The sequence below is a fragment of the Orycteropus afer genome, unplaced genomic scaffold, assembly GCF_000298275.1.
Source record: "Orycteropus afer afer isolate SDZICR_OR568_19922 unplaced genomic scaffold, OryAfe1.0 scaffold00099, whole genome shotgun sequence".
In the NCBI taxonomy this organism is placed as follows: Eukaryota; Metazoa; Chordata; class Mammalia; order Tubulidentata; family Orycteropodidae; genus Orycteropus; species Orycteropus afer.
This window is the reverse complement of record NW_006921686.1, coordinates 9,695,624-9,709,336: the sequence shown is the minus strand read 5'-3', so window position 1 is coordinate 9,709,336 and position 13,713 is coordinate 9,695,624. Positions and strand designations below refer to the sequence as shown.

The following is a 13,713-nucleotide window of genomic DNA, read 5'->3' as shown; positions in this document are numbered from 1 at the left end:
CCCAGTCCTTCATCTTAACCCTCCTGCCTGCTCGCCTCCCCCAAACCCAAACCTGACCCTTTCTAGAAGGGAAGGACAAGTCCGGGGAAAAGACCAGGAAGATATCAACCTCGTGGAAAGCTGGTTTCAGCCCATTAACCATTTGACGTGTTGGATAAAAACACAAGATACGGACTCAAACTCCCTCATTCAAATCCCTGCTTGTTTTCTCAATGGGCGTAGGACTTGGAGAAATCGCTCAAGGTTACCTAGAACTCTTCTGTAACCTCGTCTGTAACGGGGGGCAATAATGCCAACTCTGGAGGCCCTTCATTTATTTCTGCCACAAAAACCCTTTGATGTCTTTTCTTTGCCCAGCTCTGTGCTGAGTGGCGCTGGGACAGAGCAGACACTGGGACCCTCAAGTCCTGCCCCCACTGGGCTCGCAGTTCCCAGACAGTGACTTCCCAGATTGGTCAAGGGAAACACAGCAGAGCGGTCCAGGCCGGAATGGGGAGGCACGGGCAAAGGCTTCTGATCGAGATGAAAAAATTCACCACAGCTTGTGAGAGCCCAGAGGAGGCTCCTGCCCTGGGGTGAGGTGGTGAGTGAAGGCTGCCTGGACAAAAGGATACCAAAAAAAAAAAAAAAATCCATTCCAACTCATAGCGATCCCCATTGGGTTTCCAAGGCTGTAAATCGTAATGTAAGTAGATTGCCTGATCTTCCATCCCGTGGAGCAGCTGGTGGGTTTGAACCGCTGACTTTCTGGTTAGCAGCCAAATGCCTTACCCACTACACCACCAGAGCCCCTTGGACAAGAGGATAGCTCTATGTCAAAGCAAGATCTTCTTGCCCTCCGTGAGCTTACTGTCCAGACAAGTCACTGGTGAGATGCACCCCAGAGTGAGATGCCCGATAACAGAGTGCACACGGAACGCGGAGGCCTTTTGAGAGAAAAACAGGTGAAGGAGGTCACTGTCCTTCAATGCACCCTAAAGGCTTCCTTAGCTGTGGGGCCTTGGCCAAGCCCCTTGATCTTCCTCCACCTTGACTTCCTTCTGTGTGTCGTGGGACTAGCAAGCAAGCTGACCACAGAGGGGCTGTAGGGGTTAAGTTATATTATGCGGGTTAAGCATAGAACGGGACTGGGGCAGCGATGGGCTACAACAACCACCGGCATTTCTTATCTTGCTTGAGTGTGTGGCTCTGAGTCCACACCCACACATAATGGCTGAAGGAAGGAGTACATGACTCGCCAGAGGTCCTACTCAACAGGTCAGTTCTACCAGTGAGGACAGAGGTCCCGGCCGTCCCAGCGCAGGTCCTACTCAACAGGCCCAAACCCGAACTTAGCCCCTCCCACCCCTGCAGCAACATCTGCCTCCGCCTCTGCCTATCCTCAGGCTTTTTGATGAAGTGTTTTGCTAAGTGAGTCTCCACCACACTCCTTTTCCTTGTCTTCTAACCCAGAACACCTCAGGGGCGGAAACCTCCTCCTCGCTGCACCTCCAGACCCAGACTTGGTTCCACTCTCGCATTTCTCAATGTCAGTTCCGGAGCAGTGGGGCACCTTTCTGCCCCTCAGCTGTATTTTATTGCATTTTTTTTAATGAAAAGAGTAGAGATCCATATGGAAAGATTGTTGACATGTTTCTTTACCTATACACTTACCATGATTTTTAAAGATGTTTTTTTGAAAAGCTGTCTTAGCCTGCAAATAACCCCTGCCCTTCCCCAGAGCTGAGACCAGCCCAAGGGATTGCTCAGACCAGCAGGGGGCGCCAATCTGCTGACCAGTAAGAATAGATTCAATCTGCGCCTCCGCCAGAGAGCGCCAAAGACACAGCGAGGAGCGCATTGATTCATAACAAATACATTCCCTGCACCTAGCTAAATGGTTAGGCGCTAGAGGCACAGTAGCAAATGGAAACAACTGTACCTAATTCACAGTCCTGTTAGGTTGCGATGCTCCTACTTGGATGACACCAACTACGTGTCAGGCACTGTCCTAAACGCTTCATATATATATCATCGCGACCCCCATTGGGTTTCCAAGGTTGTAAATCTTTAGGGAAGCATAGTGCCTCATCATCTAACCCGCAGAGCGGCTGGTAGGTTTGAACAGCTGACCTTCTGGTCAGCAGCCAAATGCCTTACCCACTACATCACTGGAGCTCCTTGGCATTATCCCCACTGAAACCGAGGCACTTCAGAGGCTCAGTCAGTCGGATCCGAGTACTGCACTCTATCACAGCCCCTATATGCCAGCATGGGTGACGTGTTGGGCTTGCGCAACCACTGAAAAATACTGAATTGCCAACATATGAAAGCAGAGATGTTTATGGAATTCCAGATTTTCAGCTTCGTTTAAATAAAATCTGAAAACCTGGCAACGTCAGGGAAGCATTTCCTCAGACAGGAGTGGGCATTCTCAGTTCCTCCACAGGCACCAGTCCTCCGGGTTTCCTCCCAACCTTAAGGGTGAGGATCATTCAGCTTCCCTCCAGATATTTGTTGCAGCATCTCCCACAAGCATCTTACCCTGCTGAAGGTCAGCGGTTCAAACCCACCAGCTGTTCCGCGAAAGGAAGCCTGGGCAATCTATTTCCGTAAAGATTTACAACCTCGAAAACCCAATGGGGGTCGCTGTGAGTCAGAAACCAGCCTCCACAGTGCGTTTGGTTTGGTTTTCAGCCGCGCTTGCGGAAAGTCCACCAGCACCCCCTGGCGGAGGAGTTCAGAATTCGAATCGCATCTTCCAGCCGCCGTTAAGGTTCTTGGTGAAAACACCCAATCAGAGGGATGAGAGGCCTAGGAAGCGACCAATCAAAGGCGAAAGAGGAGCAGGCATCGACCAAGAAGGATCGACAGCGCTGGGACTAAAATAAACTCTTTAATGAAGTGGAAGACAGACACACACTGAGAGGAGCCTTTTTTTGACCGGGTTTTCCGACTCAGGGAGGCCCGGGTTGGGGACGGCGGAGCAGGCGGGCGGCAGTGAGGCTGGTGCCCTGACGCTGGGGCCGCGCGTACTTGAGGAAGACAGCGGCGCGGCCCGGCGCAGGGCCCCGGAGCGCGGCGCGGACCATGCACGGCTCGAGGGGGGCCAGCTCCGCGGGGCTGTGGAGGGGAGACAGAGAAACTGGGGCTAGGCCCGGAGGTGGCAATAGAGACGGATGCTGAAAGTTAAGACGTGAGTCGCCGGCTTGGATCACCAGGGTAGCTCAGGGGCTCTGGAGGTCAGACAGGCAGACCATCCTCAACTAAAGGATGGGGATGGGAGTGGGACATCGACTGAGGGGGGTAAAGGACGTATTTTCTCCGCAGGTCACAGCTAAGGGGGAGCCAGGGCCTCGGGGAGGGGAAAGAGGGTCCTAGGACAGACCGACATCCAGTTCTAGCCCGGGGGCATGGGTAGGAGAAACGAGGATTCGCCCCGAGGTGGGCAGGCTGTGGAGCTGGGGGACTCAAGGCCTGACAGACCCTCATTCTCAAGTCTGGAACACAAGGCATCTTCCAGGCCTGGGGAAGTGGCGACAAGTCTGGACAAACAGACCATTCTGACACCCCAGAGAAAATAAAACAATCCCAGGCTGGGCAGACACCCCATTCTCTCCCACACCCGGGGAAATCAAACCAGCTCTGGTAGAATGCTGCCTAAGACACTTGACTGCTAACCAGAAGGCTGGCAGTTCAAATCCACCAGCCACTCCTCGGATGGAAGGTTGAGCAGTCTACTTCCGTAGTGATACCGCCTCAGAAACCCAAGGAGGGGTTGCTATGGGTCGGGTGCGCCTTCAGGGCACGTAAGAACAACAGCCCACCAGTTATCTCTCATTCGCTGAAGCAGTAAAGACAGAAACCAGGATGGGATGACCTCGAAGCCACAGAGATGCCCTCACAACCCTGTCCCCTGGCTTCTCCTTTGGGGTCATGCCTGTAAAGTGCCGGCTCCGGCCCAGTCCGGTCTAGCACGTGGTGCGCCAGGCTCAGCGCAGCAGCTGCGCGGCGACCCGGCTCCCATCCCGCAGCCTCGGCCTCCAGAAGGGACAGCTCCAGGAAATAGGTGGCTAGTAGCGTCACCTGCAGGTAGGCGGTGAAAACCTGTGACCTCGCCCCTCCCTGAAGGCCCCGCCCACGCCTCGCAAGCCCCGCCCCCGCACCTGGGGGCCGCTCTGGGCCAGCGCAGCAAGCAGTCGGAGGCACAGCAGCGGGCCTGGGTGGTGCAGCCGGAAGTCCAAGCGGCTCAGGATGCGGCGCTCTGCGCGCAGCAGCTCAGACCGTGAGAAGGCGCCGGCACCCAGGAGGCAGAGGGAGGTAGGCTGCAGAGGGGATGGGGGAAGAGGGGAGGGGATCCCGGACTCCGGCTCTTCACTCCCCGCCCTGGAGGGCCTAGGATGGGTTCAGTCCCCAGTCTGGACCTCAATTTCCAGGTTTGTAAAATGGGCCACTGATTTTTGTGTCTGGACATCGTGGAGAGCACTGACGTCTGAGTCACAACGACTTAGGTTTGAGCTCAAACCTTACCATTTACCACTGTGTGACCCCGGCCTATGCTCTTAAGCTCTCTGGGCCTCAGTTTCGGAGATACTGCTCTCTACTTTTTAGAAACTCTGGTGGCATAGTGCCTAAGGCATTTGACTGCTAACCAGAAGGCTGGCGGTTCAAACCTCCCAGCCACTACTCAGAAGGAAGATTGGGCAATCTACTTCCATAGTGATACCACCTCGGAAACCCAAGGAGGGGTCGCTATGAGTCCGGTCAGACTCGGGCAGTGAGTTTGGGTTTTTTTGTTTTGTTTTTCTCCCTACTTTACTATGCAGTTCTGTTCACTACTCAAGATAACTTTTCAAGGCTTGAGTGTCCCAACCGCTTGACTTTGGGCCTCTCTCTGGGCCTCAGTCTCCTCTGTTAAAGGGACACACTTGAGGTCCCAACCTCACACAGATATGTCAGGATGGGTGAAGCACAAGGCGCTTGGCACACACGGGCCCACCTTTCTAAGTTCCAGCCCGGAAGTACCTCGGGTAGTACGCACTCTTCCACTTTGCAAGCCAGGAACAGGCACGCCACGCCCAGGAGCTGCAGGCGGTGTAGGCGCACTCGGCCCGAGCGCAGGTAAGAATCGAGCAGATGCACGGCCAAGTACAGCGTGTCCCCTGCCAAGCCCAGGTACTCCTGAGGAGGGACACGGGTGACTACCAGCGTCCCAGCAAGCGACGTGGGCCCGGCCCCGCCCCCTCTCCGGCATGTACGTACGTGCACCTGGACCAGCCAGTCCACCACCAGCGCTCGCATCTCCGGGGTGACGGTGTGCGGCAAGGCCCTCCCAGGCAGCGCCCGGCACACCTGGGGTTGGGCAACGCGGACCTCACTCTCTCCACCTGTGGATCCGCTTCTCTCCTCAACTCCAGTCCCAGATGCAGCGGCCTCCTGGACGCCAGTTGGACATCGCACGGGCGCCACACCCAAACTGGCCTCTAAATCTGCTCCTCTTTTCTTGTCCCCGTCTAGAACCCAGGGCTTTGCCCTGGATGCTAGGCCCTACCCACCTCTCCAGTCTGTATCCCCCAAGGCCACTGGCTTCTTGAGAGTCTCCCCTTGTGTTCCCAGACACCTCCTGGCCACCAATCCTCAACCCAGCCCTCTGGGGCTGACCAAGGAACTTCCCAGCTTAAAAGCCTTCCACAAAAACGCAGAAACAGATAGTGAGGATGGTTGCACATGATGAACGTAATTAATATCACTGAATTGTAATGTGAAAAATATTGACCTGGTAAATACACACACACATTAGTTGCCATAGAGTTGGTTCTAACTCATAGTGATCCAACAGTTTTACTACACACACACACACACACATACACATATGGCGCAGTGCTTAAGGCATTTAACTGCTAACCAGAAGGTTGGTGTTTCAAGCCCAACCACTCTGCAGAAGGAAAGTGGGGCGATCTACTTCTGTAAAGGTTTACTGCCTCAGAAACCTAATGGGGGGTTGGTACGAGTCACGATCGACTTGATGGCAGTGAGTTTATACACACATACATATATACATATACACATATATATAATCTATCTAGGAGCTCTGGTGGCATAGTGCCTAAGGCATTAGACTGCTAACCAGAAGCCTGGTGGTTCCAACCCACCAGCCACTCCTCAGAAGGAAGGTTGAACAAACTACTTCCATAGTGATACCGCCTCAGAAACCCAAGGAGGGGTTGCTACAAGTAGGATCTGACTAGACAACAGTGTGTTTGGTTTGGTTTTGGAATAATCTATTTCTTGGCATAGTGCCAAAGGCATTTGACTGCTAACCAGAAAGTTGGCAGTTCAAACCTACCAGCCAGCAGAAAGAAGATGGGGCAATCTACTTCCGTAAAGATTTACTGCCTGAGAAACCCAATGGGGGTCACTGTGAGTTAGAATAGACTCAATAGCAGTGGGTTGGTTTTGGTTTGTGTGTGTGTGTGTGTGTTGGGAGCTCTGGGGGCATAGTGTCTAAGGCATTTGAATGCCAACCAGAAGGCTAGCGGTTCAAACCCACCAGCCACTCCTTGGAAGGAAGACTGGGCAATCTACTTCTGTAGGGATACCGCCGCAGAAACCCAACGAGGGGTCGCTGTGAGTCGAGAGTATCTTCCTTGGCTCCCAGTACCCTCAGGATAAAATCCTAATTCCCTTCACCCTCTCCAGGCTCTCCACCTCACTCCAGCCACAGCAGCCCTTCTTTTAGAACCATACAAACTCATTCCTACCCCAGGGCCTTTGCATTTCCAACTCCTCCTGAAATGGTCTCTCCCCAGCTCCTTGCATGCTGGCTCCTCAGTCATTCAAGTCTCAGCTTTTCTCTCCTCTTCTCCACCCCCCGCCTCCCCCCGGTCCCATTACTGTCCCATCACTTTGTTTCCTGTAGCATTTTCATTCTGAAGGTATCTGGCATTTCTGTTTTGCCTGCTTACCCACCAGGCTGCCAGTACCACAAGGGCAGGGACCTCAGTCCGGCTCCCAGCTGCAGCTCAGTTCCTGAGACCCGAGCCCGGAAGAGGGGCCCGGGAGACACTCGGTAAGTGGATTCATCCCTCCAGCCTTCCTTCCAGCCTGGCGTATCTCACACCGGAATGTGACGACCCCCGGCCTGTTTTTGGTCTTGGTGGCCCCTCTGAAATAATCTCGTATTTGCTTGTCTCCCCACAATGAAGACAGTATCTCCAGTCCCTAGAATACTGCTCCAAAACACTTGTTAAATGAATTACAAAATGTTTGTCAAACGAAATCAAAGGAGGGACACCTGTGAGGGGCTGTGAGGCACCGCCGGGGGTGGGGGAAGCTTGAGTGATGGTGAGGGGCACAGAGTACAAAAGGCCTTCTGAAACTGCCAGGGCGGCAGGAAAGCCAGTGGGCAGCGGTGGGAAAGGAGGCTGGCGAGGTGGGAGAGACCGGACATCTGACTGGGCGGCTAAGCCGGCTTCGCCGCCTCTAACCCTAACCCCGGGGCCGCCTACCATAACTTCGGCGAAGATGTCACCGGCGTACGCGCGCTCTCCCTCCAGCCCCAGCGCGCCCAGCGCCTCCTCCAGCCCCGGCGGCGCCCTCGGCCCCAGGGGCCTCGCTGGGCGTCCTGGGGACAGACGCGTGCCCGCAGGGACGCCGTCGGGGAGTAGAGCGCTCGGAGCCTCTGGGTGGAGGCTTGCAGGCGGACTCTGCGAGGGACGGGGGCCTGGGGGTCAGCGTCTGTGGAGAGACCGGAGTGGGGAGGTGGGTCCCCTTCTCCTGAGTCTCACCAGCATCCTCCAGGCGTTGGCCGACCTCTTCCCGCAGGAGCGTGGAGTGTGGGGGAGAGGGGTGTGTGCCAAGGACCGCGCTTTACAAGTGCCTGGACGCATGCGCGCTTAGCACGCCTCACCTGGGCAGGTGTATAAGCAAATGATTGATACATAGACCCCGCCTTCCAGGTCCCGATTGGCCAGCCCCGCCCCCCCCCAGCCCTCCAGGACCAGGTCGCTGAAGCCACGCCCTAGCCTTGCTACTCGAGAAAAACTACCAGGAGCAGCCCCCCGAACCCAGTTTTCTTGTACGTATTAGGGGGAGTATTTAAAAATTCAGCTGACAGTGGTGTGAGAATTAGTGCCCAGCACAAGGCCTGATACAGGAGAAGCTCAAGGCATGGGAACTACAAATCAACTTTGTTGTTGTTGTTATGTGCCGTGGAGTCAAACCCGACTCATAGCGACCCCTCCTTGGGTTTCCGAGGCAGTATCACTACGGAAGTAGGATTGCCCAACCTTCCTTCTGAGGAGTGGCTGGTGGGTTTGAACCGCCAGCCGTCTGGTTAGCAAAGATTTAAGGAAGCCTCACGTCCTGTGCAAAGGAGCCCTGGTGGTGTAGTGGTGAAGCATTCAGCTAACTGAAAGGTCGGTGGTTCAACCGACCCAGTTACTCCACCGGAGAAAGATGTGCCAGTCTGCCTCTCAGGGGTGGCCAAAGCTCCCGATATGCCAGAGACTCACCAGATGGGCCCCCATGTGGAATACACTTCAAGATTACAGCCTTGGAAACCATGTAGTAGTTCTAACTCTACGGCCTCGGGTTTGGTTGTTTTGGGTGTGTTCTTTGCAATGGGTATTATTCTGGGGTGGTTACCGAACCTGTGGTTCCTCCACTTCCCACGTTCATGGGCTAGAGCTGAAATACTGGCTGGGCCACGTGACCATCAGCAGGCCTGGCCTAGTGCAGCCGACTCCTATCCTGTCCCCCATCCCCCCCCTCAGCCATGAGGGGTCCTGGGAATGGGAAAGTACAATTACACCTGGCCATGGTTCGCCATGAGCCTTCCATCCCCCTCAGGGTGAAGGTCAAAGTCTTCGCAGTGGGCCAGAAGGCACTGTCATCTACTGCCCCCACCCCAGTCACACCTCTCTGAGCTCACTCCCAGCCCCTCTGCCCCTCATCACTTCTCTATGGCCACTGGCCTCCTGGCTCTTCCTCAACCACACTACACACTCCAGCCTCCAGCCTCAGGGCCTTTGCTTGGCTGTTCCCTCTGCCTGAATGCTCTTCCCCCACAGAAGGGTTTTCTCTCAGGTCTCTGCTTACATGTCACCTCCCCATCAAGGACTTTCTTGACCCATCTCCAGTAGCCACCCAACTGAACAAACCAAATAGCAACCCCTCCTTGGCTTTCCAAGGCGGTTATCTCCACAGAAGTAGATTGCTCAGTTTTCCTTCCGAGGAGTGGCTGATGGGTTTGAACCACCAGACTTCTGATTAGCAGTCAAATGCCTTAGGCACTACACCACCAGAGCTCCTAGTAGCCACCCAGTCACCTTCAAATCAGCTTCTTTTAATTCTCTGCATCTGACATTGGTAGTTTCTCCTCCTAAGAGCATGGCTTTGTCTGGTCCATCTCGTTTGTGGCTGGGACCTCAGCATCCATGACAGTCCCTGGGACTCACATTGGTGTTCAGCGTCTTTGCTGACTGAGAGCAGAATTACAGGAGATTGTACTCTCAAGACCAGGGACACAAACCCTAGGCCAGGTCTGGTCTGAAGCATCCTTGAACCCATGGCTAGTGAAGACCAGGCACCAGCAAGCATCCATCAAATGACTAAGTGAAGGACCCGGCCCTGCATGGCCTCAAGCCACTCAGGCCAAAGCAAAGGAGGGAGTCTCAGCCCAGCTCTGCACAGCCGCCCTGCGCCTCCCTCCACCCACCCCAGTCTCTCTCTTCAAAGGGTGTGTGTGTGTGTGTGGTGGGGGGTTGCCCTGGCACCTGCAAGCCTCTCGGGGGTGGTCAAAGCTCCTGATGTGCCAGAGACTCACCAGGTGGGCCCCCATGGGGAATACACTTCAATATATGGTCACAGAGAAGTCCACTGGAAGCTAGGGGAGGTTATTAAGCTATTCTACTTTTGCAAGTGCTGGAACACTGCCACAGGACAGAATCTGAAATTTCATGATGTGGATTATGAAGCAAGTGAATCTGTTTTTCAAATATGTAACGGAACCAGCTGTGGCGGGATGGGGGCGGCAGGGAACTGACCCAAGCAAGGGTCTTTTATTTATTGAGCAGCGGTACAGGCTGGCGATGCTGAACTGCTTCAGCTGCATTCTATGAACGAAAGAAACCAACCCACTGCCATCAAGGCAATTCCAACTCAAAGCGACCCCCACTGGGTTTTCAAGGCTGTAAACCACAGAAGTAGATTGCCCGCCTTTCCTCCCATGGAGTGGCTGGTGGGTTTACAAAGCCGACCTTCTGGTTAGCAGCCAATGCCTTACCCACTAAGCACCAGAGCTCCTTTCAGCTGGATTCTAGGCCTGAGCAAATTCACGAACACACTGTAACAGGAGTCAGGCCTCACACTGTCAGAGAATGCACATGAAACATGGAAAGAGAGTAGAAGGAACCTTGTGGTGTTGCAGTGATGCTAGAAATAAAACTGTGTGCACATGAGGTTGTTAGAGAGAGAGAATGCCTTGTGATGGGGAGGTGACATCTGAGCAGAGACTGGAAACAGTGAACATTCTTCTCTGGGGGGACATCCTGGTATACATCCGTGCATCCATGAATTTCACAGCCCTGTCCCCTGAGAGAGCCCAGGAGCAGGGACGCTCTAATAGTAATGAGCGCACTAGTGCCCTTCTTCATCCAAAGCAATCAGGGCTGGGACGCACACGAAGAAGCGGCCGCCTCCAGAGACGGCACAGGAGAGCCAGACTCATCTGGAGCGTCTTTCTGGGGCAGAAAGGAAGTGCTCCAATGACAAGAAGTCCCCAGGACAAGTTCAGCACCGAGACACAGAAATGTCACAAACGATAGGATAAAATTAGAACGGAAGTGCATTCTAACATTGGGGGATGTTCCTTCTTACCTTAGAACGTGAGTCAATGTAGAGTGTTGTGGTCAACTGCTATCAAGATGGCCACCCGACTCACAGCAACCCCACGCACCGTGAGATGAAATGCAGTGCTGTCCCCAGGGTCTGTTGTGAACTGGACCCTTGTGATCCAGTCGAGTTTTCAGTGATGTGGAAGATCACCAGCCCCGTCTTCCCAATGCGGAAGCTTCGCTGAAACCTGTCCAGCACCGCACCAACAGGCAAGCCTCCGCGGACAGACAAGCAGTGGACGCACCCGAGAGGCACCAGCTGGGAATCAAACCCGGGTCTCCCACACGGAGAGCAAGAATTCTGCCACCGAACCACTCGTGAATCTGCTGCCGTTGATTGCGACTCACAGTGCCCCTACAGAACAGAACAGAACAGAACTGCCCCACAGGGTGTCCAAGGCTGTAATCTTTACGGCCACATCGCTCTCCCATGGAGCAGCTGATGGGGTCAAACTGCCAAGTGCTTAACCACTGCGCCACCAGGGAGCCCTACTGAACCACCACTACACTGTAACAAACGTAGGCGGAGTGATACAATCAGAAAACTGTATTTGGCAACCACCATAGTAGGAACTGTTTTAGGCAGGAGACATTAACAGAAGTTAAAAGTAGTGGGTGAGTTTTTGATGGAAAACAACACCCAGTCCCCGACTTTGGATCAGGACAAATCACATTCATGACCATGTCTTTTTTTGTTGTTGTCTTATCTTTAATAGTATGTACTACGTACAATGGTAAGATATATCTGTAAGTGGATATCCAATGTTTCCAACCCCAAAGACAAATAAAGATCACATCTGTAAAGACACTGATACTAAAAGACAATAGTGAAAACTTTTTTTTTAAAAAAAAAAAGGTATTTAACTTAACATCAGAACTGACTTAGATGCAGCCATTAGAACAGAGAATGCTGTTATCCGTCAGGGACTACCTATATTCACAGTCTCAAAGTATCCCCAATGAGCTACTTACTAACTACACTGGGAAATAGCCACTTTACAGTGCAGAATCCTCATAGCCAGCCACTTAAACAGGGATCAAAGTTATCATCACCACTAATGGGACAGTTCATCCCCACAGGCCCCTTGAGAGGACACATTGAAGACACAGCACTTCTGGGCATCACTGCCAAACACACATGCCTTGTACTCAGTCACAAGCAAGCCTCAGACAAGACACCCAGGCTGAGGCACCTTCTGCAAAGCATCTGCCATGTGGATTTCAAACCTGACACTGGACTGGGTCATGCCATGGGGAAGCAAACTGGGGCTGGAGGCACTACAGCGGGACCGCTGCTCCAGTTTAAGGTGTCAGGGAAGAGCACTGTTTGTGTTAATTTCCTGACTTTCACAACTGGACTGCATTTAACAGAATGTTCTTAGAATAAAGATATGTCTAACATTTTCAAATGGTTCAGGGAGAAAAATGTGTACGTGTGTGTGTAAACAGAAGAAAATGTGGTAAAAAGTTTCATCTGGGGTGAAGGGTGTACCAGAATTCTCTGTATGTTTTTTCTTCGAATAAACTTTCTTTTAGAATATTTACCAAAGACTTGCAACGATAGTAGAGTTGCCATATGCCCTGCACTCAGCGTCCCCTATAATTAACATCCTATGTTCCAAAACTCCTTGGAAGGAAGGTTGGGCAATCCTACTTCCGTAGTGATACTGCCTCGGAAACCCAAGGAGGGGTCGCTATAGGTCACGGCCGACTCGAAGGCAAACAAACAACAACAGCATGTTCCAAAAAACAACCAAAACCAAACTCACTGCTGTCGAGTCAGATCCAACTCATAGCAACCCCTCCTTGGGTTTCCAAGGCAGTATCTCTACAGAAGTAAATTGCCCAGTCTTCCTTCCAAGGAGTGGCTGGTGGGTTTGAACTTCCAGCTTTCTGGTTGGTCACTGTGCCACCAGAGCTCCCTATGTTAGCATGCCACAAGTGTCACAATCAATGGACTGACACTGAGACACTTAACTGTAGTCTCTACTTTCTTCAGACGGCCTTGCTTTTTACCCAACGACCTTTTCCTGCTCCAGGGTCCTGTCGAGGCCACCACATTACATTCAGTTGTAGGTCACCTTTGACAGCTTCTCAGACTTGCCTTGTTCTGATGACCTTGAGTTTTGAGTACTGGGCAGGTATGTTTATAGGCTGGCCTTCAAGTGGGACTCGTCTGGTGGCTTCCTCAGGGTTAGCCAGGGGTTATGGGTTTGTGAGTTAAGGTGCCATTCTCCTCACACCAAGGAGACTATCACCACTATCTATCACCTTGGTCACCCAGCTGACGTGCTGTTTGCGGGGTTCTTCACTGAAAAGGGACTCCCCCCACTTCCCATGTTGCACCCTTTGGCAGGAAGTCACGGGGCACAGCCCACACTTACAGCCTGGGGGTAGCCACCCCATCCTTAAGAGCCAAGAACTGTATCTGCTATTTGGGATTCTGTAGAGATGTGGATTCCCTCTCATTTGTAGATTCAAGCATGTATTTATCAGTATGAACTCTGGTATTTCACACTTTGGGTTATAATCCAGCACGGGCAGGCAGACCCTGGGTTACAAATGTCTGACTCACAGACAACTGCCACTTGCCGTTTAATGCAGGGCTTTGCACTGATTCTGTCGTGGCCAACAAAGTCCAGAATTCTCACAAGTTGGGTGACTCATGACAGGAACCAGAAAAGTTAAACTCCCGGGTCAAAGCTCCGGAATGGGAGATGTGGAAAAGGCACAGTGAGCCCTTTCGGGTCAAAGCCCCGGAACAGGAGATTGGAACAGGCACAGTGAGCCCTTTCGGGTCAAAGCCCGGAACGGGAGATTGGAACAGGCACAGTGAGCC

General features: G+C 52.9%; 1 protein-coding gene across 1 annotated transcript; it reads right to left on the bottom strand.

Moving 5' to 3' along the window:
* Nucleotides 1-2,936: 2,936 nt before the first annotated feature.
* Nucleotides 2,937-7,772, bottom strand: CCNP (cyclin P). Its single transcript, XM_007943148.1, is given in 6 exon segments — nt 2,937-3,102; nt 3,920-4,065; nt 4,146-4,304; nt 5,005-5,160; nt 5,242-5,331; nt 7,488-7,772. Coding segments are annotated over 6 exon segments (1,002 nt in total).
* Nucleotides 7,773-13,713: the final 5,941 nt, after the last annotated feature.